Raw genomic sequence first — 25,475 nt, forward strand, 5'->3', positions numbered from 1 at the left:
ACAAATAAGACTTATGATTAAGGTTGATTGTTTCTTATCGATAGCTTCTACTACACTTTGTTCTTAAAATTTATATTTTGAATTTTATAATATGAAAATATATTTTTTCTAAAATTTAAAAGGTATTTTTTGAATTTGAAGATATTTTTAGAATTCTACAATCTAAAATACTTTTTTTTCTTAATAAAATACATTTTGAATTATATAACTTGAAAGATATTCTTTTGGAAATATATTTTGAATTTTTCAATTCATAACATCTCTTATTATTATAATATGTATTTTGAATTGTACAATTTAAAAGTTAAACTCAAATTTAAAATTGTTTTTCACATTTATAACACCTCTTTACTATAATACTTATTCGGACCTTTTTCGAATAAGCCAATTCATTTGGAACCCGCGGATCCACTCTTTTTCCTATTCAAAGATCAACTTTTTTCACATCTGGATTGTATAATTCAAAAAACAAACTTGAATTTGAAATTGTCCTACTAGATTGTACAATCCAAATTATAATTTCAAAATATCTTATAAATTAAATAATTCAAAAGACACTGAATCTAAGTTTATTTTTTAAATTATATAATCCAAAATAAAAATTACATTAAGAATATTACGAATTCTACAATCCAATATACATAAAAAAAAAAAAAAATTCTACAAATACTATAAAATTACCTCAACCACGAATCACTATCCTGCCATCACAAATAACCATAAACAATCACCATAAATATCCAAGATCATTTGAAACAAAATTTACCGTTCTCCAAATTTACCAACAAATTGTTCCTATATTCATCATATATATTGTAATAAGGTATTTTAATGCCTGAACTGAAAGTATGGAAAAAAAAATTCAACAATCACACCACTTTTGATTTAAATAAAAGTTACTTTTAAGAATTAAAAACATATCAAAATAAAAAAAGAATTGGTGTAGTATTAGGCGAAAAATAAATAAAGTTCTACTATGACACTTGTCATTTAAGGACAGATCTTATTAGACACAAAATAATTAAACCTAAATAAATAAAGCAGTATTAAATTGATCTTAAGAAATAAATGAAAAATATTTTTTAAAATATAAAAATACGTGAACACTTTTAAATGTTAATTTTGTGTATATGTTTATTTTATTATGAAATATTTATATTTTTGTTACGAAAATAAATTTTAAATAATGAATGTTGTTATTAAATATGACTATTATTTAAATATTTAATTTATAAATATTTTTTAAATAAAAAGTGAATCAATGATATCATTACTAAAATAAATTAATTTAGTTACTTTTCATGTATTAAATATTTACTTTTTACACGTAAGACTAAACGAACCACTTTCCTGTGAGACGGTCATAACGAAGAAGACTTGAACAACGTTGTTGTGGCAGTATTCTGTGGCGGTAACTCATTTTCTTCCTTTCTTTCATTCATTTGTATTCAGTGGCAATAGTGATGATGGGGTTTTGCTCTCTGTATCTGATTTAACTATTTGAATGATACTGTCACATTAAGCGTTGTCATGATTATCTAGTGCGCTTTCTCACGCTTGCACGCCATTCGTTTGATAAAAATTGTTGCGAGTTTCATAGTGTTTCTAGTAATCTTTTTCTTTTGTGTGTATTATGAATGGGCAATGTTAACTACTTGGTTGAATTTTCTAGAGTGTTCTTGGGAAGAAAAGAATCTCCTTAAGCTGAGATTTGTTGACCCATTGCATGCAGTTCAAATTGTTTGTAGATTGTATGTGAAATTGGGAATGGTGTAAGATGTCCAACATTCTGAATCAAGAAGCCGATAAAAGAAAAGAATTTTTTTTTATGAATCAAGACTTTAGTCTGATTTGGGTCCTAGTTTAATTAAATGCACTCAATATGTTTGAGAAAATATGAACTACAGCTCTTTATATCTTTTGATTAGTTTTCAAGTCTTGTAGCTTTAAGGTGTATGCCCTGCTGTTAGTTCTATGTGGTTTTCAAGTCTTTGCCACCCCGAACGAATGTATATGCATGTGGTTTAGTTTTATTTTGATATTGGGCTTTGCTGAGTGTGATTTTTTCTCTCTTATGCTATCTCCTACTCTTATTCAGGTAACATGCCTGTGAATCCACTGCTAGCCCTGTTTGAAAACTTTGAGCAAGTCTCAAATTTTGTTCAACATCATCTCTCTAATTTCATAGGTCCTCATCTTCAGTCATCAGGGCTTCCTGGTAGTGGCTCTCTCTTGTCTATCTCTTCCTCCACCAAAGCTCCACTTGCAAAAACTACATCTTCTGTACAACTTGGCGATACTGCTGTCAAGGTATCCATATCATCAATGTTAATCTTTATTGTTACTCTTTTACCGGTGAGTGTGGTTTTGTTATTGGCTCTTTAGGCTTTTTAAATTGGATCTACTGTTGTCTCTACTCTATGTTCTAGTTAAATTTGAATACTTTTTACTTTCTTTTTTTTAAAATGTTTTCTTTAATTCATGCTTTGATTTACTGCGATAAAGTTTATAATTTTCCTTTTTTGTTATTATCGTCATATGATGATTGTACAATATGCAATAGATCTGTCATCTCCTTTCCCATAACTGGGAAGGATTAATTCCAATAGCAGTGTGAATGGTAAAATCGTCATCTTGGAAAGTCTTTGTTGATACATGCGTATATGAGATGTTTAGGGTTTTCTTTTCTTAATAAGTATTATTTTGCTACTTTGCAAACCTTATTTATCTAAGCTACACTAACAATGCCTGCCTGATTAGCAGACGTAGAGTTCTAGATTGAGGCTTTTAACAAACACCCGTTTTTCCGCCTAAAAATATGTTCTTTGTGGTGGTGCTGGTGGGGTGGGGGTTACTATCTTGTTGGTATATATGTAAACATGGTGATTATTTGTAGCCTTGTTAGATCGTTGATTGAGTTGAATATGTTCATCAAGGATTCATATGTTCAGGGGGTATCTTTATGCATATGAAATTTTGTGAATTGCTTTACTTTTAATCATTGTTTTGTTTCTATAGGGAAAGTCTACAACCCCAGTGCCTAAAGAAGAGCTTGGAAGGGCTACTTGGACTTTACTTCACACTCTAGCAGCTCAGGTTTTATCACTACAATTTATACTGATACTATTGATATTAATTCCTCCATTTCTTTTAATTATCTAGTTATGTCATGTATTATGCACCGAATTGTTGTTTCTTGTTGCATAAGTATTGAATTATTTTATGCAAGGAGACAAATGTACAGGTGAGTGCTAACAAATGATGTTTTCCAATGAATGACCTTGTTCTCTTTTCAGTATCCAGATAACCCTACAAGACAGCAGAAGAAGGATGTAAAAGAACTGGTATCTTCCTTGCTTCCTTTGTCTGTAGATATAAATGATAGAATTTCATCCAGAAGTTAGTAGTTAGAACATGATGTGGTCCTATTTGAGCCTTTGTTGTAATTGTTAGAAGAAATCCTTGCAGTCAAATTTATATTGTGGTATTGTGTTACAAAAACTCTAGTGTCTGATTTATCATGTCAATATGACAATATATTATCCTGACAATAAGTGTGTGGGAGGAATGTCTTTGTGTTTTATCCCTATACTTAAACTAAGGTGGAGTATTGTTCTAAACTTATGATCTAACACAGATTCTAACCAGGGATTGACCTTAAGGCAAATAATGAACTTTGTCAAATTTCCATTCGTATGGTAGTAGGGACATTTAGTTATGCTATTAGACTATAAAATCTTGCTGTAACAGGATGTAATTATTACACAGGTACAAATCTTATCTCGAATGTATCCATGCAGGGAATGTGCAGATCATTTTAAAGATATTCTTAGGTATGTCAATACTCACTCTTTATCCTACAATTAATCACATGTGATTATAATTTTGCTCTCTCCCCCTTTTATTCATTGAAATTTTTATTTTCTATTCAGATAGTTGTACTTTTTATAACTTCATTTTATTATGGATATGGATGTGCAAAGTAATGAATTTGGTTAAAATTGTAAATTCATGACGGATAATAATCTACCAGAGTTTGACCATTGGCATTTAGTCAAGGGTTTTCTTTAAGTATAATGCCATTTTTGCCTCTCAACAGTGAATGCCGACTTCTTGTCTGTGTTTTACCTTTTCAACTGAACTACATAGCCCGTAAAATTATTCTTATTTTATCATTACTTTCCTATTTTTTTTCTAAAAGAGTTATTTAGTCATTACATTTTGTGTTTTATAACAAGGTTCTTTTGCAGCAATACTAAGTATATAAGATTAGTTTCATTTAGCATGCGCAAATCCATGCCGTATTTGCTGCAAGAGGACAGCCCCAAATACTCATTCATCTGAAATTCTCACATCACATGTTGTCTCTATTAGCATTGTTATTGAGTAATTTAGTTTTTTAACCATCCTACCGTAGACAACTATGATTTGACCTGACAACATAAAGGTCAAACTTTTCTACTACTATGTTTTGACCTTAATCATCTCCAACTTAGGTCTTACGGATCTTCATATCCTGTATCAAAGATTGTTAATGAATTATTTGATCTGCTCGAATTTTCAGATGTTGCTTAATTGCATCTTCATGTTAGTCTTCCGAAAGTTCTATTTTAGTTAACCTTTTGCTTACGCTCTTTACATGTTTGGCAGAGCAAATCCTGTACAGACCGGGTCACATGCTGAATTTTCTCAGTGGTTGTGTCATGTTCACAATGTTGTTAATAGAAGGTGAGTTCTGCTTGTTATGGTTTATGAGATGTAATTATTGCCACTGTATCCTTTAACAAGTGGCTCATCTTTTGCCCATGGATGTTGTCAGTGTAAGCCACTATTAGTATGTTAATGGGTATGTCCTGTTAAAACTTTCGGCCTGATTTTCTGCTGTTTGGACAAATATGCTTTAAAAGTGGGAAGTCTAGTGTTAAGAAATGCTCCAAATTTTTATTCCTTTAAAATTTGTGTAGTACAGTTTGCTAGTAGTTAAGAAGACCTTGCTATGTTGATACCTGAAAAGAAAGAATCCCTTTTAAGTATAGCTTATAAAAAACTGATAGGCGTGGTCAAAATTTTGACTTCATTTTCTGTTCTGCTCAAGTTGTTTGATCCTTGCCGCACCTTGTAAATAAAGTTAAATTTTTTACTAGGTAAAAATCGATTTGTGCATTGTCCATGCATTAAGCCCAACTTTTTTTTGGTGATATATAAAATGGATCATAACTCATAAATGAGTTGGTCCTTGATATCTAAGTAGCTGCAGTCAACCTTAGCAAAGGAAATGGTTGGATAAACTTTTCTGTAGACATTTACAGGAAAGAAAATAAGAACATAAATTGAACTGAACTTTGTATAAGTTAAAATTGGTTTATGAGTAGTGTAAGTTAAATTAGCTTTTGAAGAAGTTGAATGAAATAAGTTTCTCATAAACTAAATTAATTTATATAAAAATTAAAATTAGCTTTTAAATGTCTTGAGCTGAAATTTATGCAAACAGGACTATCAGGTGTAAGTGCCATAATTTCTGATTTGCATGAAACTTTTATGTTCTTTTTAACAGCCTTGACAAACCAGTATTCCCCTGTGAACGAGTTGATGCAAGGTGGGGGAAACTAGAATGCGAACAGAAAGCCTGTGAAATTATTGGAAGCACATCACTTTTTGGGAAGATATAATAGGAATCTATTTAAAAATGATAGCTTACATATATGAGGTATGTACTAAATTTGGACTTCTGGAAACATGTTTCTCAATGAATATTTTTTATGCGGTACTTATAGCCCGAATTTTCATAACTGTGGTCTGATTTGTTCATATTTAAAGAGTTTTGTTCATAACTCAGCTCAATTTACTTTGATATCTGAAATTTTAAGCCTGGATATTGATTTTTTTAGTTGGTAACTTCACTTGAATTACCAATTAAGAGTTTAATTGAACTACACCCACAATTTAAATGTATTGTTCTTTTTTCTTATTGTTCTTCAATCATCTATTATCCTATAACAAACGAAATAGTAGGGAACACGATCTAACACCTACACTTTTTAACTTTGACCAATGAGCTTCCTACGTAGCTTTTACACCTTTTTTTTAAGTTCAATTTCTTCTCAAGAGCTATGAACTTCATTACTTACCTTTTTCATTTCTTCTTGAGAGCTATGAATTTTTTTTCTCCAACACTTCATTTTCATCGGCATTTATTTCTTCTTAGAGGTTTTATCTTTCTCTTGCTATTCTTCACAACAATGGGATGCCTCCTTCAATTCAGATTCGTAAAGTCCTGACTCATGCATACATAATGAAATATGAATGAAAACTTGAAAATTTTCTTGGTTGCCATATTGCCTTTAATAGATGGTAGTTGAATCGAGATACTTAGTGGTGTGTGGGAAATTATGATTAATAAGATTCATAAACATTCAAAAAAATAGTAAATTTAATTTGCATTAGACCGAAGAGTGTGTTTGGATAAATATATGATTACCTAATATTAAAAAAAATTAAAATTTCATCTAAAAGTAAAAAAAGTTTATATAATATTAAAAATTAAAAATTATTTATACTTTCTCTTCTTTTATATCTATCTTTTTTTTCATATTCTTTAAAATTAACTTGACATTTAAAAAAAAATAAACACTTCTTAAAGATAGTTTTAATCAAAATTAAATAAAAAAAATAAAAATTTACTTACAACACATAAAACATCATGATTACAACTAAAATACTAAACTAATTATAATAACAACTCCTCAACACATCGAATCGAATTCAAGTAGCTCACATCTTCAATTACTCAATCAAACTTAAGTGTTTATTAAATTTCAGCAATAAATACTCCAAATCTAATTGTTGTCCATGATATCTAACATTTAATAAATATGCCAATTTGGTTCTAACATTTAAGGAAGTGACATGTTAATTTTAACAATGTCATATTTCAATATATTAATTAATTTGACTAGAATGGTTAATATGGAACCAATTTTACATCTTTAAGAAATATTAGGTGTATATACACTGAATTTTTTTATAAATATTATTTTTAATATGTTAATTTTAGAATTACTAAAATTTATATAACTTATTAATATTATATATACTAAACACAGGCACATCAATGTCTCTCTGTCCATATTTTTTAAATATTTTTAAGAATTTGTTGTGTTTATATTTTTAAATAAATTTAAAAGTTTGTTATGTTATCTTTATTATATATATTACACTAATTCATAATCTTACAATCTCTAACAAAAAATTTCTGCTTAAATAGGAGACCATAGATTTATTTGAGATTGTCTATAATTTGTAAGAAGTAAATTTTTTATTAATAAATTTGTTTATTAAATTATAACAATAATCAAGTATATTCTTTCTTAAAAGGAAAATTAATATATTTAAAGGTAAAAATTATTATATATATAACAGTTATTTTTAAAAAAGATAAGTTATTTAAAAAGAGAAGAATCATAGATTGCATGCGCTCTTTATTGACAATGACTTTTGTTACAGTTTATGATTGATGTACAAGTGTGAGAAAGCATAGATTGATTTGAACATGTTTTAAGTTCTCAAGAGGTAAACCTATAAGATAAATAATATCCCAATGCAGCAATCACCAGAACTGCAGCACCAATATTTGCTGCTATTTTTTTCTCTTCCTCATTCAATATCCCTTCTACTTTTGAAAATACCTGGGAGACACCCCCAATCTTTTTCCCTGCATTCTCTCCACTCTTCCCTTCCTTTTTCTGACTACTTCTGCTGCTAGATTCCTTTCCCTTTTTCTTCTCAACTTTTTTCTTCTCTACAAACTTTTCTGTCTCAGTTTCTTTCTCTTTAAACTCAGCTTGCTCCTTATCTTTCGGGTGTCTTGACTCATAAGGTTCTTCTTTAACTTCATTCTTTGAGTTCCTTTCCTTCTTAGCAGCATCAGCACTTGTTTCTTCTATCCTCTTTTCCTCCAATTGCTCTTTAACTGTTGGCTTTCTGGAAACATTTGTTATTGCAGGTTTTGGCTCACCTTCCTCTTGACCCTTTGGAGGTTGCTCATCTCTTTTGATTCTCTGTTCCATGGTTGGTGTTGATTTAGGTTCAATTTCCTCTTGACCCTTTGGAGGTTGCTCATCTCTTTTGACTCTCTGTTCATTGGTTGGTGTTGATCTAGGTTCACTTTCCTCTAGACCCTTTGGACTTTTTTCAGCTGTTTTTACTTTGGTTAGCATTCCTGGTATTGGCCTTGGTTCCAATTCCTCTTCACCCTGCTGGTACCTTTCAGCTGTTTTGACTTTGGTTAGCATTGTTGTTGTTGGTCTTGGTTCAAGTTCCTCTAGACCCTTTTCAGGCTTTTTATCTGTTTCCATTTTGGTTGGCACTGTTGGTGTTGATTTTGGCTCATCCTCCTCTTGACCCTTTTGAGGCTTCTCATCTCTTTGCATTGTGGCTGACCTTGGTGGTTCTGGTTTTTTCTCCAACTCCTTTTCACCCATTTGAGGCTCACCAGTAGGACCAACTCTTTCTACAGCTTCCTCTTGACCCTTTTGGTCCCTACTTGGTTCTGAAGGGGTTTGAGATGGTGTGTCTTCCTTTTTTTGTGCCTGGAAGTCAGGGCTTGGTGGTGAAGCACTTTTCTTGTCTTCAATTGGTTCTTCCACTTCAGTTCTAGTTGAAGGTTGTGGTGGAGTAGCATCCTGAACTTTTTCATCAGGCTTTGATTCAGCTACTGCACCTTTGTCTTGGGATGTTACCGGTTCTTGTTGTTTAGGAGCAGCTTGTGAAGTGGTTGTGGACTTCTTTGGTATTGTAAGGGTGAGAACTGGAGCTTCATACTTGCCCTGAAGTGCGTCTGCTTCACAATAATCAGGAATGGGATATGATTGGTCAATTCGGTGCCATAGTGTACCTCGAATTTGTCTTTCTCCAGATATCCTCACCGTTCGTGAAGGGGCCTCATAGGTAATCTTTACACTTTCCCTTGGAAAACCTGTAAAATTAGGTGAGAAAGATAGTTACATTCAAGATTTGCCTGTTTAAGATAAAGCTTTTTTGTACACAGAATCAAGGAAAGTTGATTAAATGTGTACTACATTCATATTAATTGAAACTATTTTTCGTTGTTGAAAATATATGTTGCAAGTTTAAAATAGAGATGTGCATGCAGTGTTTGGCTAAGTTGAATTCCTATGCAGAAGTGATTAAACAATTACAACTCAATCTATCACTTTATGTTATCAATTACCATATATCACTTTAACACATTCCTCATTATCAAGTAAATCTAGATGCAAAAGAGTGAACTCAATCTATATCAGAACATAAAAGTAAAATTTGCAAACCAGGAATATAAACAAGTAGAAGATAAGCTTCTGGGAGTTCTTTAGTTTCTGACTGAGGCTGCAAAGTCTCGTACACGCGACGAACAGAAAGTTGTGGACGTAAAGATGATGTTCTCTGCCTGAAAGCCATAGCTCCAAATATGTTAAAGGCTAAATACTTTTCTATTACTCACTGAAATTCTGTCACAATGCTTTGAATTGGATTTGTTTTGGTTGTTTTGTTTATATATATATATAAGGTGTTGATAGTGTTTTCTTGTGAAAGAAACAATTCCTTGTTTGTATATATGCATGTAATTGGTAATTGGTAATTGGTTTGTTGATGAAAATGGGTTGGGTATTTCCTCTGCCTTTTCTCAACTTCAATTATATAAAAGGTATAACTTCTTTAACTAATTGTTCTTTGTTTTGCCCTTACACTTTAATTGTTCTTTTATGGTGTTGCCAACTTTTTTTTCATTCACTTTTTTTTATGGTGGTTGATTTATGTCACAATGTAATTTTAAAATATTTCAATATAAAATTGCTTTAGTACAAAATTGTCAACGTATTAACACTATAATTTTTAGTGTCAATCACATACACATCTATAAACATTATAAAAAATCATTAAATAAAAATAAAAAAAAACCTTAAAGATAAAAAATAATTAGTTATTGACTAAATTATATATATTTTAGAGACTAAAAAATTATTATATCTAAAATAATTTTTATTATTAATAAAAATTTATAAAATAATTTTTAAATTGGTATCTAAATTAGTTACAAAGTTTAAGTTATTAACTATTTTATATTTTAAATTAGTATTTAAAAGAATAATTTATAAAATAAAGTAATTAGTAGTTAAAATCTTAGTAATTAGTGATTATTATCAATTTAGATATTATTTTATAATTTTTTATTAATAATTAAAATTATTTTAAATATAAAGAATTTTTAATTTAATTAATATAATGATTAATTATTTTAATTTCTAAAATTAATTTTATTTTAATACTTTCTTGTAATGAAATAATCAATTAATATTAATATTAAGCGACAATTTTTTTAACTTACATTATATAATAACAACATTATATAAACATTAATCACTTAAAATTTTCCATAAAGTATTCATACATACTTTATTTTATTTTATATTATGTTCATACATATTTTATTTTATTTTATATTATGTTTAGTTCTTGTGAAGTCTCAACATACTTTTTTAGAAATAGTTCTTAATTTCCACTACCGAAATAAAAAATTGTTACTTAAACAAGTAAATGACACGGTTAAATAATATTTTCACATTTACAAATATTTATATTTTTTGTTCTTAAATTTAATTTATATTCAAGATCTTTTTTAAATCTTAAACTTTTTTGCTAAGTTTTTAAATTCGCAATTACAACAATATGTTTATTAAATATTTTCAGTTACTCATTGAAATATTTTATATATGTTTTCATCATTGAACTTAAATAATTTATTTATCAATCCAAAAAATTATTGAAAGAAAATATAGAAAATTTTAAATATTTTACTTTCGTTGTAATTATTTATTATGTTTATTTAATGTTATATCTAGTAAAAATATTTATGAATCATGTTTTATTGTGATAAAAATATTTAATTAAATTTAACATTCTCAAAATTAAACATTTTATGTGTATACTTTAATATTTGTATACACTTTTATTATCATTAAAATAAATTTGTGTTACTTAAATTATTTTTGAACAACATGTTGAATCATATCAATATATTTTTGCCTAGAGTGAAGTAAATAGCCTTAAATAAATATTATTTTTTTACCAAACAATTTTTAATTTTAGAAAAAACTTAAAAGGTAAAAAAAAAAAAATAAAAAAATCATCAAACAGACAAAATTCTTATTTTAAACTTTAACCTTTATTTAACTTGTAAGTGGACAAAAGTACCAAAGGTGCACTTAACATAAGCTCCAATGCAAAGTCTTGTATTGAGGTAAGCAAGAAGAGACTAGAAAAATGTTGGTACATGAAAAGCTCATTATTTTTCTTATTTAAGAGATTAAACAATTATTGATATTTAAAGTGATTTTTATTATTAATAAAAATTTATAAAATAGTTTCTAAATTAGTTATAAAATTTTAATTACTAATATTTTAGTTTTTAAATTAGTCTATAAAAGATTAATAAAGACTAATTTAAAATATAAAATAATAAATAATTAAAATTTGATAGTTAACGATTAGATATTAATTTAAAAAATATTTTATAAATTTGTATTAATAATATAAAATATTTCAAATACCTTTTTAATTTATAAAATGGTTTCTATTTTAATTAAATACTAGTGAGATATCAAAATGCATCAGCTTCTATTCAAAAGATTGTGCATGATATTGAGCAAGTTAATAGATACATAGAAGGCAAATAAAGATACTTCTTAGAACATTCTAATTCTCAGCTTCAGGTGTCTGATGAGTACTGACTAATTTCTATCCTATTTATCAACAAACTCAGCTTAGGATGAAGCCAAAATGCATTTCAATTTCAGATTCTGTTCATTAAGTGTGATTTTCTTTTCACAACTCTAACCAATGAAGGAGTGAGTGCTCTCTTCATTGTGAAGATCCTGAAGTTCATACCTAACTGAGAATTTAATCCATCTCCTTTCCTCCAGAATCTTGAGACAAGGTTGCATTACAAGGCCAATCAGAACAGCAATGAGGCTTATAACAAGTACTTTGTTGGTGGAAAAAGCCATCACAACACAGATCAAAATTGTGGGAGGAATGCAGATAGCAACTGCTCCAGCTGTTCCCCCTGGAATCTTGTAAGGTCTAGATGCATTGGGGTGCTTCATCCTCAACAATATGAATGCCACAAACTCCAAAATCATCCCAAAACAGTACAAGAAGTTTTCAGCAGCCACAATCTCTTGAAAACTAAGCCATGAGAGTAAAATCACACCAGAGGCAGAAAAGAGTATTCCTATGAGAGGAGTTCCATAACGAGACCTCTTGCCAAAGAACTCAGGTAACATGCCCCTCTCAGCCATTCCTAGAAGCTGGAAAGAGTCACTACTCATTTCAGCAACAAACATTCCCATGTTTGACATTGCAGCAGCAGCCTGAAGCCACCACCTCAACCACACTCCTCCAACAATCTCAGCAATATCTGAGAAGTACCCATCAGTCCACAACTCCCTATTGAGGGGAACAGCACCAGTGCCAATCACAAGAGGGAAGAAATAGCTCAGAACTACAAGGATCAAAGCATAAAATAGAGCCTTGGGAAGAGTTCTCCTTGGATTCTCCACTTCTCCAGCAAGAGTACTAATAGAGTCCCAATAATTGAGATTCCAAAACAAAGTGTTCAAATACAGATTCCAATCAACATCATCAAGATTTGCCACACACCATCTTGAAGGTTTCAAGTCTGGAATTGACAAGAATCCCATGACCACAAAAGGAAGGAGTGAGAAAATTCCTAAAAAAACAGCAACAGTTCCCACAATGGTTAAACCCCTATAGTTCAAGCAAGTGAGAAGCAGAGTTAAGGCCAAAATAGAAATGGTTCTGGGAACCCCACCACCCAATGCAGGGATTCCAGCTTTCAAATAGTCGAGAAACAGAACCGGGTACAGAGCATTATCAATCACCCCACTTAGCCATTTCATCCACCCTTGCTGAAACCCCCAAAAGGGACCCAGGGCAGAAGAGACCCAAACCACATAACCACTGTTCTCTGGGAACATTGTACCCATCTCTGCAGTGATAAGAGCCTCAGGAACACTCCATATAACTGCAAAAACCAAGAACCCCAAAAGGGCTAATAGAGGACCTGCTGCATGCACAGTGTCCTCAACACCAAAGGGTCCCCCAGAAACCTCATAGAAGATGAGAAATACTAGAGGAAGAACAGAGACTCTCCTCGTGTGATTTTCCCTTGGGGAAGATAACTCCTCAGTACGCGTACCACTGAACCACCCCATTATGAAATGTAAACTCGGAAATGTCATAAACCAGATAAGACGCTAGCTTTGATGAATTTACCAGCAAATTTTTCATTCACAAAATCGGAAAATGAAGGAAAACTGAATCAATCACTCATTTTGTATTTGTAGCATAGTAGAGATAAGGTGTGAATTGTTAAAGAGAATCAACAGACAGAGAAAGAGAGAGTAAAAGAGATGATACCAAGCAAGAAATAAGAGGCAGAAGATGAGAATGAAAGAAGAAAAGACGAAAGAATCTAAATCCTTAGACGGTGCAAACTGTAATGATGACGTAGGTGTCGTAGGATTTTCGAATCCAACAATGAAGCCAAATAAAGTGTAGAATATAAAGGTTGTGTTTAGGATAATTCATGTTTGTACTGTACTATCATTCATCTCTTATTTTATTTTATTTATGTTTGCTACTTCATCTTCCTTAATTTAACAAAAACAAATTATCTTATTTTCTTTTGAAGTTCATTCAAACAAATTATCTTATTTTTCTAATGAAGTTTGTTTCAAATTTTGTGTATTAAAAATTAAGATGTTATATGTCATGGAGGTTCGAGTTTGTTTAAATCATTTGGTATTTTTTTTTATTATCAAAACAAGAGATTTCTATAAGAGATGATGTCTAAGTCTAACAAATGTGTCAAGTGGATAAACATAATATGGATAAGATGACAAAGAATCTCTTAATATATGATAATCTTGAATGGATTCTTTTAAACTTTTATCTTTCTCTTCAAAACACTTTCTCCAAAAATAGAAAACCTAATAGAATACTCTTATGTTTACTAAGATGTTCAAATTTTGGAAACTTCAACTTCCTTTTTGAGCTCTTATAGTATCTTTGAAGAAAAAGACTCACTCTTAGATCAATCAATAGATCCATTTCCATAAAAAAAGACCACATATCAATATGTCTAATTCTCTAGGATGGAACAATGTTCACTCTATAGCAAAAGAATACCAAGTTAACATTGAAATCCTCAATAAATTCATCAGATATTGATAACTAGAAGGTTTCACCTATCTTCATTATGAAGCGGTAAGGGTCATTCTCTCTTTTCGTGAAAGAAGAATTGTCTCAAAAGAGTCTTTTTGTTGGACACCAATTATCTCCCATATGAGATTCAATGATAGGACACAATTTTAACTATACTACTTAAAAGCTTAATTCTCACTATCTTTCTCAATTACAATGTCAGTCTAAGAGATATCATTATCTTTCAAAGACTAAAAATCCAAATTTAGATAATTGGAGAATAATATATAGTTGAAGCATTATATGTCACACTTCATTAATTAATCTATAAAGTTCAAGATCATGTGAGTAATCTCTCTCTACCAACTAACAATGATAAGACATTATTTGATCTTGCCAACCACGGAGAAGAAACTCCCTCCAAATATTGTAACCAGAGAAGGAAAGATCCCATCAAGGGAGTATACCCACATGACATACTCATTTATTTAGACCGGAGTAAAGAGGACAACTCTAGGAGAAATGAATGTATATAGCATATTATAAAAGACCTTCACACCATAAAAGAATACTAGAGCCTTAACCAGAGGACTACAAAAAAACTGGAACTCAGCTGGCTTCAGCAAGACCAAGTCAATTTTTTTTGGGTTAGATTTTAGTTTAAATAAGTTATAAAGTAGTTTAGGATTTTATTTTAGTCATGTATCGGGCCTTGGTTTAACTTTGGACCATGTATTTGGACTAATAGAAGAGTAAGTATGTATAGTATTATAGTGAACGAGTATTGTAGAGTGATTCACCATTTGGTATGAGAAAAAGAAAATATGGTCACGACATGAGAAGCATGAACATCCACATGACTCTTATCTTATCCAATGAAGAGAATCCTCTCATTTGACACCATGAGCAAGAACAGGAGCATGGAACACATAATCAAGATTAGTTTAATGCGAGCATGGAGATGTGACAACGGTAGTAGTTTCCATTTTTGAAGAACATTCTTACCGAATTGATGCTAATGCGAGTTTATATTAAAGTTTTTTCTTACATCAAATTATTTAATTTTTATTCTTAATATAGACAGAACAGAGAAATAGACAATCTTTTTACACAAATAAAATTAAAAAAAAAAAAAAAAAATCCTTCTCCAACCTCTGAAACTGCATTAAAATTCAATTCAAATACGATAGGTGCCTGCCCCTGCATAAGATGAGGGTAACTAATGAAAACGCTGGGTTCAACCAAAAGTTCCAACACATTTAAATTAAAAACTTGCCAAAGCTCATTACGCAGAACGGAAAAAAATATTGTACTACCACCAATACTGCACATCGATCTCAATACTTTGATCAGACAAGGATCAACTGCATCGAAATAGAATATTTACTGCTTTTTCGGCGTTTTCAAGATAAGCAGGTCAAATTACAATAATTAAAATAGGATCTTGTTACTCTGACCAAAACACTGAAACAAAAAATAAAACTATGATGAAATTTTTAGACAAGGATCAATTGAATGGCCCAAACACAGCTGCAGGAAACGTAGTAAAGAGGTTTGCAAAAATTAAATTTTGAAAGCCACCTTAATCACACCCCAACTCATCATACCGCGTTAGCTATACTCTCTGATTTTCGTATCCAGCTATAATGCCAATATATCAAAGTAGTTATGCAAGAGACGTCAACGAAGCTAAAAAAGATCAAGTTGAATGACTGGAAAACAAGCACACCAGCAATTAAAAAACACAACTTAATGAAAACAAAATCAAATAAATAATCATAACAAACCAGAATGTTAATTCGACTAACAAACTTGAGTTTAACAAATAACTGTAAGAACCATGTTTTAAGACTGACGATCTTCCAAAAGCTAAGGGTGCAGAATCTCAAACAAAAATTTCTCAAAACTATAATACGGATAACAAACTGGCTTCTCAAGGACCCTATTTCTTGTCTTCCTTCTCTGCTTCAGCAGCTTTCTTTAAACGGGCACCATAGTGACGTTGGTTGGTGCGTTCAAGACGAAGCTTATAGTAAGCTTTGAACGCCTTCATTTCATCTGTTACCTTAACAAGGTCAACAGTTGGCTTCTCCCTTACAATGGGCAAGAATGGACCCTGAACTTGGGTAGCACTTGCTAGTTCTTCGGCGCTAGAATCACCAGTCTACAAAAAAATATTAGGGCCGTAAAAATCTCAAACTTTGGTATGTTTCCTACTTCCATGGGAATGATGATCACAATAAAAACAAATAAAAATTTCACATAATTACCTTGACCTTTCGTGCCTGTCTTGGGAACACAACCAACTTGGCCTTGTATGTTTTGAGCCTCTGCACATTACCCTGAAGACCCTCCAAAGAACGGTTCTTGCGCCTATGATCAACAGCGATCCCAATAGTTGGAGCAAGCTTTTTGGGAATTCCAGCACTCTACATATGTGTATGTATATAAATGAATATTGTACTGTAAGGAAGAAAGAAAAAGGCAGAATTTCTAATGTTTTACACAGTTTTTACGTAATTTCAACATCAACTTTTCTTTTTGTCCCTTTCAACATAAATCATGTAAACTTGAATGCAAAGAGAGATAATTTAGAACTTTCCAAGAAATCAAACTTTCATACAGCATAACTAGCAATCATCATGTTCAGTGTGGTACAATGTAAAGCTTCTGCATAAAAAGAATAATTCATTTTACCTTCAACTCTTCAAGAGAAAATCCTCTCCCAGCTCTGATTTTCATGTTGTATTTCAAGGTCTGACCATGAACAACAGGCCTGAGAGGTCCAGCAGTTGGCCTGGGGAAAATTTTGACAGCCTTCTTCTGCCGAGCTGAAAAATTGTGTCCCACGCATATCAAAATTACAAGACAAACACAGCAATCATTATAAACTCAAATCGATTCTTGTTTATTGAATAACAAGCATTCAGCCAAAGTGATTAATTATGACAACAGTGTTCCAAAAGAGTAATTAAGAAATTAGGCAAAAGATACCTAATCGTCTTCTGGTCTTCCGCGCTGGTTGATTAAACCAAGTCCTCACATAGTTTTGCCAATGTTTCCGGAAGTGTCCACTGGGGATGACGTTGTTATGCTTCATTGCTTATCTTCAAATAACAAAGAAATAAAAGAACAACGAAAACAACAGGTCAACAAAACATCATAACTAAAATGATTCAAATTTGATATTCTTCATACGCAAACCATGCGATAATGATAACAAAATAAAAGACCTAATTCTCCATTGGTTGTAAAACCCTAGAGGATTCTATCCACCACAAACCATTATCATTATTTTACACAGACATCATTAGATACTGTCAATTCGTAAACTCGAGCAACCTAGTTAACTCGCACACTGTAAATTGGACATTAGAGAAAAATAGGAAAAAACGACACTGGATTTGTTTGTTTCTAGGTCAGGATTTATGCAAAACTCACCTAGGTAACAATTTCGTGGTTCGCTGGTTCTCTTTGGAATTGCGGTGGACTCCTCTGCAATCTCACTGCTCTCTCACGCCCTTTTTCCTCTCCGGTTCACAAATAGGGCGGCGCAAGCTTCAAATTAGTGGGTTGAGTCATATTAGGGTTTTAGGTTTTTTTTTTTTGCAATTACTTTCTGCACCATATCACAAATCAGTGCACCCAATTTCACTGGAAAACACTGGAAAATACGAAAATGTCTTTAGATAAAATGGATGTATATATAAAAATAGATTTCAGATCCATTTTCTGAAATATGTTCGAGATTATTTTTTTTAACAGTTTTTTTATTATGGACTTTTATTCATAATGGAATTTTCATTTTTGTTTTTAATTTTTTATTTTTAGAAAACAATAATTTTTTTTTATCTATTTCTTCAGAATGTATTATTTTTAATTTTTTGATTTTTATTTTCAAAAGAATAATATTTTGGGAAATTTAAAATTAAGTAGGGTGAAGGTTCAAAATGATTGGGTATAGTGATGAATTTGCCTTTCTTTACTCCTCTGTTCTTACTTTGTTGGGCTTCTCTTTAAATCCAACGAGTTTTTTTTTTATCTAGAGTGATTATAAATGTATAATAATAACATTAACAAAATGTTAAGAAATTATTTAAAAAATAGTATATAATTCGATCATTAATAATAATAAAAAAATATAAAAATTATTTAGAATATAATATAATATTATTTATACCTAGTTTAGTATACTCTTATGAATTTACTATTTATTTGGACAACTAAACCTGATGTGATAGTATTTATAAGACTATCCAATTGGATGTTTCTGTAAAAATTGTTTTACTGTGACAGTGTATAAGTGAAACTCAAACACAAATAAATGACAGATTTAGTTTATTTTTACTGTACAATTATAATAATTAGTAAAAAATAAACTATTTTTTTAACTATTTTTTATACATATTTTATTTTAATTTTGCTTTTTATATTTTGATAACTGTTTTTCAGAGTAATAATAGTTATATAAACAAAATAATTATATTTATTATCATAAAAGAAATATGGACATAAAAATGTAATAAAGTTTATGTTTCCAGTAATACACGATTATAGTTTTTACACATACTAAAATCTTTTCTTTTTTGAAAATAAAATCTTTTTTATTAAATGCATTTTTAGTAGATATATGAATTGAGGAGATTTTATTTAATAGATATTGATAGAAAAATGTTATTCTTCTAGTAGTGATCTTTGTAATTTATTATTTGAATGGATGATGAATGAGATTTTAGGAGCTTTGTAAAAAATTTTAGAGGAGTTTTCATGGTTTGAAGTGGATTTAAGAATTTGTGAGAGTGAGAGATGAAGTCAAGGTGCTGAGAAAAAATATAAACTAAGTCTTGAAGGAGAGAAACCTATGAAAAACTTAAGAAAATAAAATGAAGGTAAGGTGTTGCTTTTTTTTTTATTTCCAATATTCATAATCCACAATCTTTGTGGAAAAATCACTTTTAAAAGTCATTTGGAAAATGCATGCATACTCTATTTTGGAAAAGGAAGTCCATAATATGGTTTTGGAATACACTTTCTAAAATAGATTTTTGAAATAGGATTTTGGAATTACAAATTTGGTATCGTATTTCAAAAAGTTCATTTTGGAAAACAGTCTCAAAAAACTTATTGGATGATGCTAAACATAATTTTTAACCTTCACTTTTACATCATTTGTGGTAAACACATCACTACATTCATGTAGTTTGCATTCATTGTTTAATGCTTTACAAGATATTGACTTTTGAATATCAACATCATCTATATCCTTCCACACATTAAACACATCTTATAACTCTCGATAAATTCTAAGAAATTCTTTATACTCTTACAAAATAACATGTTATCTAACAAAAAAATTCCAACAAAATATTAAAAAAGACAACAAAACATTACAAAGGTGTTTCCGAAATTGGAAATCTGGAGTAAAAAAACCTTTATGGAACCATTTTTGCATTATGGATTTACAATTCTGAAAGTCAAAAGTAGTGTTATGGAAAGGGTATTATAGAATGAATATGTTTTCTTTCGGATTTTCTATTCCATAACACCTATGACTTAATAGAACATCCCATTTGAAATGAGTTTTATGACTTACAAATTTGTGAATTCAAAATTTATTTTCTCTCTTTCGAATTTTCTATTCTGTAAATTTCAAAACCAGATTTTTTCTGAAACTTGCAAACCCCTTTAATCACCTGAAAGAGTTCAACACAACCCATTTTTTACCTCCAACCACCAACGAAGTATTAAAAAATATACCAACACTACTACAGTAGGTCTTCCAAGCTCAACGTTTGCTGCACCAATCACAACAATCACACGTGCAAACCAACCACCACCATGGAAGCCATGGAAGTTGCGTTTTCAAATAAAACAACCAAGGGTAATTTGGATATTTCGAAAAAAATATAGGATGCAGGAAGAAAAATATAGGGTTACAGGAAGAAATACCCTAAATGGATTGGGCTGTGCTCTCCTGGGCTGGCTCATTTGAGAAACCCTTCTAAAACTTAACACTAGTCCTTCTCTTCTTTGCCGAGCGTCTCTCCGCAGCTGCAGCCAGAGCCACACACAACAAGCTCCTTCGGCGTCTCATCAAAAGACCTGGTTTTTATCTGTGCTCCTTTCTCTCTTTTCAATTTCTTATGGTTTCGAAAAATGTGAGTGGGTAAGTGAGATTCGTAATTGTATACAAGAATTTATCAGATAACATTTTCCAGGGACGTGTAGTGTTGAAATATAAAAAATTGGAAGAGAACTAAAACCTACTGAAACAAAATTCTATGTGCGAGTTAACTAGGTTAGAGGATGCAAGAACGTAGACGAGTTTAAGTGTTGACAATATCTAACGTTGTCTGTGAAAAAAATGATAATGGTTCGTTGTTGATAGAATCCTCTTGGTTTAGACAACCAATGGAGAATTAGGTTTTTCTTTTGGTATCATTATAGCATGGTTTGCAATGAAGAATATCAAATGGGCATCATTTTAGTTATAATGTCATAGTGTGTTAATTGAAGTTTGGGGCTGATTTATCTAGTTTATATGATGTTTTGTTGACCCTGTTGTTTTCGTTGTTCTTTTATTTCTTTGTTATTTGAAGATAAGCAATGAAGCATAACAACGTCATCCCCAGTGGACACTTCCGGAAACATTGGCAAAACTATGTGAGGACTTGGTTTAATCAACCAGCGCGGAAGACCAGAAGACGATTAGGTATCTTTTGCCTAATTTCTTAATTACTCTTTTGGAACACTGTTGTCATAATTAATCACTTTGGCTGAATGCTTGTTATTCAATAAACAAGAATCGATTTGAGTTTATAATGATTGCTGTGTTTGTCTTGTAATTTTGATATGCGTGGGACACAATTTTTCAGCTCGGCAGAAGAAGGCTGTCAAAATTTTCCCCAGGCCAACTGCTGGACCTCTCAGGCCTGTTGTTCATGGTCAGACCTTGAAATACAACATGAAAATCAGAGCTGGGAGAGGATTTTCTCTTGAAGAGTTGAAGGTAAAATGAATTATTCTTTTTATGCAGAAGCTTTACATTGTACCACACTGAACATGATGATTGCTAGTTATGCTGTATGAAAGTTTGATTTCTTGGAAAGTTCTAAATTATCTCTCTTTGCATTCAAGTTTACATGATTTATGTTGAAAGGGACAAAAAGAAAAGTTGATGTTGAAATTACGTAAAAACTGTGTAAAACATTAGAAATTCTGCCTTTTTCTTTCTTCCTTACAGTACAATATTCATTTATATACATACACATATGTAGAGTGCTGGAATTCCCAAAAAGCTTGCTCCAACTATTGGGATCGCTGTTGATCATAGGCGCAAGAACCGTTCTTTGGAGGGTCTTCAGGGTAATGTGCAGAGGCTCAAAACATACAAGGCCAAGTTGGTTGTGTTCCCAAGACAGGCACGAAAGGTCAAGGTAATTATGTGAAATTTTTATTTGTTTTTATTGTGATCATCATTCCCATGGAAGTAGGAAACATACCAAAGTTTGAGATTTTTACGGCCCTAATATTTTTTTGTAGACTGGTGATTCTAGCGCCGAAGAACTAGCAAGTGCTACCCAAGTTCAGGGTCCATTCTTGCCCATTGTAAGGGAGAAGCCAACTGTTGACCTTGTTAAGGTAACAGATGAAATGAAGGCGTTCAAAGCTTACTATAAGCTTCGTCTTGAACGCACCAACCAACGTCACTATGGTGCCCGTTTAAAGAAAGCTGCTGAAGCAGAGAAGGAAGACAAGAAATAGGGTCCTTGAGAAGCCAGTTTGTTATCCGTATTATAGTTTTGAGAAATTTTTGTTTGAGATTCTGCACCCTTATCTTTGGAAGATCGTCAGTCTTAAAATCGTCACTCAGTGTTTTGGTGAACTCAAGTTTGTTAATCGAATTAACACTCTTTTTTATTTTATTATTTATTTGATTTTATCTTCATAAGTCGAGTTTTTTAATTGCTGGTATGCTTGTTTTCCAGGCATTCAACTTGATCTTCTTTAGCTTCAGTGTTGTCTTTTGCATGTAGTATATCCGTGACTTGTTGCAAATTAATATATGATTCCTTATTAGAAAATAGGAAAGAAGCATGTTCATTTAAAATTATTCTAAATCAATTGGATACGTTTGCTACTAGTGAGACCATGATGGCAAATGACAAGAAGAAAAGAAAGCTATGAAGTAAAAGAGAGAGGTTTTATGATGAAGACAATTCATTGTTTAAAAGTATATCAGTGTTACACAGTAATTGTATCTAGTATAGAGAGAGCATGTAAGAAGTTATTGCAGTTAAATTGTAACAGAGCAACAACTCCTTACTGATTAAGAGTGTTACACAATCTAATATCTAACCGTATATGCATTATACGTATTAGAATCGTATTTAAAGGTTACAACCTTCAAATTTCATCTCCATTCCAATTATTTTTCACCATTGGACCTGTGGGTCCTTCCTCTCCCAGCACCTCACTTGGCAAACTCCTCAAAATCTTTTCCAATGCAGATTTTAGATTCTTAGGCAAGAATTTCTTAATCTTCTTCAGCTCAACATCTATATTATAATCAATTTTAGGACCCCATTCCCAGAAATAGTTCAGCCAAGGAGGCTCTATAACTGAAGACCCCAAATACTCACCACAAACCAATTCAAATATCCCCAAATCCATAACATTGTTACCTTTAGCAGTATCATTCCTTATGCCTATGTTATCTTCCCCTTGCAGATTTAGGCCAGCATGTGGGTATGATGCATGGCCATGCAAGGAAGAATAGAATAGTGGTTTGTTGCCACCACTTTGGAACTCAATCTGTGAGGAATCAACCCATGTACCTTTGCTGTGTTGTGAGAAATAGACCTGCCATAGTTCACCACTAAAGTTGCTTACCCTTAGGGTCACATGCTCCCAGTCCCCAACATGTTCACCTATTTTCCCCAATTGAAAAGAAATTAACTTAACTTTTGCTCTTGAAGGGCCATTGAAAGGGTAGAAGACCCACATTGCAATATCAGTGAAGGTTCCTCCAAGCATTGGTTTCACATGTACATAACTTTTGGCACTTTGCAAGTTTCCTTTCTTGACCCTCTCTTTGTTGGCTGCATCAGCAGGCAGGTCCAACCAATAGGCACCATCATTGTTATGATCCTGAGGCAGGTTTGTGCCGTTTGTTGCTATTGGGACAGGATTTGACTCTTGCCCTTTCTTATATAGTAGTGCTCCATTAGAGAAAAACCAATCCACAGAAGATGGCAAGTATTCTTCACTAGGATGCAAGCACATAGTTGGAGAGTAAACTTGGAGTATTGCCTTGATTTGTTGTAGATTAGGCATGTATTTTGGGATGGTTTTGGTGTTCTTCAAACAAGCAATAGATAGAGGGTTGGTACTCCCATTTTGAACAACAAAGGTACCTACTCTAACACCAGGAGCTTGAATTCCCCTATTGCTTGGTCTAACATCATAAATACTGAAGCTGCCTGATTCCCAAATCAATGAATTTGTCTCACATTGGTCAGTGAGGTCTGACCTGACACACCTGATTTTGTCAAGGGAAGGCTTATCTGATGTGGTGGTGACAACATGCCCTACAGCTTTATATCCATCAGGTGCTGTTGGAAGCCAAACATAAATAGGACCATCTTGACTAATCTTCATAGATGCACTGTTCCATACAAGTGTGAAATCAATTGGTTGTTTTAGAGTGGGGTTTCTTGTATTTGGGCACACATCTTTTGCCGCAAGAACCCATCCAAAAAGTGGCTTGTTGTTGGGTTGGCTGTAGCAACCCAACATAGAGAAACCTTGAGGTATTGATGGTTCAAACATGGTGAAACCTTGATTGTCAGGTCCACCACCATATGTGCTCCAAACTTTGTTGAATGTTGATATCTGAGACACCTGTAGTCCACCCAGGTCAACTATTCCAGTGGCAAAATCACCACCTACATGTCACAGTTTACCACTTGCAATGATCAGCATGCATTCACTACACTATATATCACAACAAGGAGAGAATATGCTATGTTATGACCAATAAGTGAATGACATTATGGATACCTGGAGGCCAAGAAGATTTTGCAACAGGAACAGGAAGCTTGAATGTTGTCTCAATGGGAAGGGATTGTTTTTTCTTGAAGAAATTCCCTGCACAACAACATTCGGTTAAACAATTATCCATGGTAGAGTTTTTCACAGAAGAATGAGTGTGAACATATGGAGAATATGGCTACTATATGATATAGTGATTTTAGCAAGTGGTGTTGGTATATTCCTCGTGGGTAATTTTGAAGGTAGAAAGGACATCATATATATATGTAAACAAAATACTATGGTAGTCCCTAGGATGTGTCGTACAAGGAAGCTAATATGGCTACATAGACAAGCGTCTAAACATTGTTCAACATCACTTACACACCAAGTAGTTGTTCATTAAACAAGTGACTTGCTTCTCTTGTTTACCTTTACAACCCTTTTCGTAAGGGCAATGTCAATGCCTATGTGAATGATGTGATCATTTATGACAGAGTACTGTGTTTGTCATGGATATAAAGTGTATAGTTATGTTGATTAAAGTAACAGTTAATAAAATAACCAGAACTTGTCCAATAATTCTGGAACAAATGAAGACATATTGAATTGATGTAAAAATGGTTAATCCAGTTATAAACAATGTCCATAATTGTTGCAGCTTCCACGATCAATGAAAAAAATATTCAACATAAATCTCAAAAAATTCAAATACTTACTCTGCTCTTTCTTCTCAAATTGTCAAAGATGCTCGAATTCTATTCAAATGGTATTTTTTTCAGATCTGCATCTTCATGTAAATAGTGCAAGTCAAATTTTTAAAAAACAAGGAATAATTCTTTCTAGCATTTGTCTCACATTCAACAAACTTTGATTTATCAATGCACAAATAAAACATCTTATGCCTGTTGGAGAAACTCATTTTTCTTTGACATCAACACTTCCTCCTCCTTTGCTTTATTCAGTTTTCCCTCTAAATGGCTTTTTTCCAGAATTGTTCCAGCCTTGAGTGTTGCATTTGTTTTGTGTCATAAAGAGCACCTTCAATATATTTTTTTTTCATTCTTGGACACACTATCCATTCAGAAGCTTCTAAGGCATTAACAAATTCTACCTTGATATTTTAGAAAAAAATATTATTTTCCAGAAAGATTTTACTC

At 31.9% G+C, this 25,475-nt stretch overlaps 6 protein-coding genes across 7 annotated transcripts; 2 read left to right on the top strand and 4 right to left on the bottom strand.

Moving 5' to 3' along the window:
- Positions 1-1,326: 1,326 nt before the first annotated feature.
- On the top strand, positions 1,327-5,831 carry LOC137808586 (FAD-linked sulfhydryl oxidase ERV1). Of its 2 annotated transcripts, none has more exons than XM_068609764.1 (7): positions 1,327-1,411; positions 2,099-2,310; positions 3,019-3,096; positions 3,297-3,344; positions 3,769-3,833; positions 4,651-4,728; positions 5,555-5,831. In XM_068609764.1, the coding sequence occupies exons 2-7, from the start codon at positions 2,104-2,106 to the stop codon at positions 5,667-5,669; spliced, it is 591 nt and encodes a 196-aa protein (XP_068465865.1). In that variant the 5' UTR covers positions 1,327-1,411; positions 2,099-2,103; the 3' UTR covers positions 5,670-5,831. The 2 variants fall into 2 exon arrangements, with proteins under 2 accessions (XP_068465865.1, XP_068465866.1); XM_068609765.1 differs by lacking the exon at positions 1,327-1,411 and adding an exon at positions 1,900-2,009.
- Positions 5,832-7,458: 1,627 nt separating this feature from the next.
- Positions 7,459-9,539, bottom strand: LOC137808587 (inactive protein RESTRICTED TEV MOVEMENT 2-like). Its single transcript, XM_068609766.1, has 2 exons — positions 9,327-9,539; positions 7,459-8,974 (listed from the first exon to the last, which is right to left on the bottom strand). The coding sequence occupies exons 1-2, from the start codon at positions 9,454-9,456 to the stop codon at positions 7,563-7,565; spliced, it is 1,542 nt and encodes a 513-aa protein (XP_068465867.1). The 5' UTR covers positions 9,457-9,539; the 3' UTR covers positions 7,459-7,562.
- A 2,115-nt stretch (positions 9,540-11,654) lies between these two features.
- LOC137808588 (probable polyamine transporter At1g31830) lies at positions 11,655-13,611 on the bottom strand. Its single transcript, XM_068609767.1, has one exon. It carries the CDS (start codon positions 13,317-13,319, stop codon positions 11,889-11,891), a length of 1,431 nt encoding a protein of 476 aa, XP_068465868.1. The 5' UTR covers positions 13,320-13,611; the 3' UTR covers positions 11,655-11,888.
- Positions 13,612-16,036: 2,425 nt separating this feature from the next.
- On the bottom strand, positions 16,037-17,914 carry LOC137808589 (large ribosomal subunit protein eL13z-like). The gene is made up of 5 exons (XM_068609768.1): positions 17,725-17,914; positions 17,278-17,390; positions 16,981-17,114; positions 16,554-16,712; positions 16,037-16,447 (listed from the first exon to the last, which is right to left on the bottom strand). The coding sequence occupies exons 2-5, from the start codon at positions 17,381-17,383 to the stop codon at positions 16,226-16,228; spliced, it is 621 nt and encodes a 206-aa protein (XP_068465869.1). The 5' UTR covers positions 17,384-17,390; positions 17,725-17,914; the 3' UTR covers positions 16,037-16,225.
- Positions 17,915-20,249: 2,335 nt separating this feature from the next.
- Positions 20,250-22,234, top strand: LOC137808591 (large ribosomal subunit protein eL13z-like). The gene is made up of 5 exons (XM_068609770.1): positions 20,250-20,388; positions 20,883-20,995; positions 21,159-21,292; positions 21,561-21,719; positions 21,826-22,234. Exons 2-5 carry the CDS (start codon positions 20,890-20,892, stop codon positions 22,045-22,047), a joined length of 621 nt encoding a protein of 206 aa, XP_068465871.1. The 5' UTR covers positions 20,250-20,388; positions 20,883-20,889; the 3' UTR covers positions 22,048-22,234.
- Positions 22,235-22,485: 251 nt separating this feature from the next.
- LOC137808590 (hypothetical protein At1g04090-like) lies at positions 22,486-24,569 on the bottom strand. The gene is made up of 2 exons (XM_068609769.1): positions 24,346-24,569; positions 22,486-24,230 (listed from the first exon to the last, which is right to left on the bottom strand). The coding sequence occupies exons 1-2, from the start codon at positions 24,464-24,466 to the stop codon at positions 22,690-22,692; spliced, it is 1,662 nt and encodes a 553-aa protein (XP_068465870.1). The 5' UTR covers positions 24,467-24,569; the 3' UTR covers positions 22,486-22,689.
- Positions 24,570-25,475: the final 906 nt, after the last annotated feature.

This window comes from Phaseolus vulgaris, chromosome 3, assembly GCF_000499845.2.
Source record: "Phaseolus vulgaris cultivar G19833 chromosome 3, P. vulgaris v2.0, whole genome shotgun sequence".
NCBI lineage: Eukaryota > Viridiplantae > Streptophyta > Magnoliopsida > Fabales > Fabaceae > Phaseolus > Phaseolus vulgaris.

Coding starts and splice junctions, on each gene's coding strand:
- LOC137808586 (XM_068609764.1), top strand. CDS start 2,104: ATGCCTGTGAATCCACTGCTAGCCCTGTTTGAAAACTTTGAGCAAGTC. Junction 3,097..3,296: donor TTCACACTCTAGCAGCTCAG/GTTTTATCACTA, acceptor TTCTCTTTTCAG/TATCCAGATAACCCTACAAG. Junction 3,345..3,768: donor AGAAGGATGTAAAAGAACTG/GTATCTTCCTTG, acceptor ATTATTACACAG/GTACAAATCTTATCTCGAAT.
- LOC137808588 (XM_068609767.1), bottom strand. CDS start 13,319: ATGACATTTCCGAGTTTACATTTCATAATGGGGTGGTTCAGTGGTACG.
- LOC137808590 (XM_068609769.1), bottom strand. CDS start 24,466: ATGGATAATTGTTTAACCGAATGTTGTTGTGCAGGGAATTTCTTCAAG. Junction 24,231..24,345: donor AAAATCTTCTTGGCCTCCAG/GTATCCATAATG, acceptor TGTGACATGTAG/GTGGTGATTTTGCCACTGGA.
- LOC137808591 (XM_068609770.1), top strand. CDS start 20,890: ATGAAGCATAACAACGTCATCCCCAGTGGACACTTCCGGAAACATTGG. Junction 20,996..21,158: donor GAAGACCAGAAGACGATTAG/GTATCTTTTGCC, acceptor ACAATTTTTCAG/CTCGGCAGAAGAAGGCTGTC. Junction 21,293..21,560: donor TTTCTCTTGAAGAGTTGAAG/GTAAAATGAATT, acceptor ACACATATGTAG/AGTGCTGGAATTCCCAAAAA.
- LOC137808589 (XM_068609768.1), bottom strand. CDS start 17,383: ATGAAGCATAACAACGTCATCCCCAGTGGACACTTCCGGAAACATTGG. Junction 17,115..17,277: donor GAAGACCAGAAGACGATTAG/GTATCTTTTGCC, acceptor ACAATTTTTCAG/CTCGGCAGAAGAAGGCTGTC. Junction 16,713..16,980: donor TTTCTCTTGAAGAGTTGAAG/GTAAAATGAATT, acceptor ACACATATGTAG/AGTGCTGGAATTCCCAAAAA.
- LOC137808587 (XM_068609766.1), bottom strand. CDS start 9,456: ATGGCTTTCAGGCAGAGAACATCATCTTTACGTCCACAACTTTCTGTT. Junction 8,975..9,326: donor TCTACTTGTTTATATTCCTG/GTTTGCAAATTT, acceptor CTAATTTTACAG/GTTTTCCAAGGGAAAGTGTA.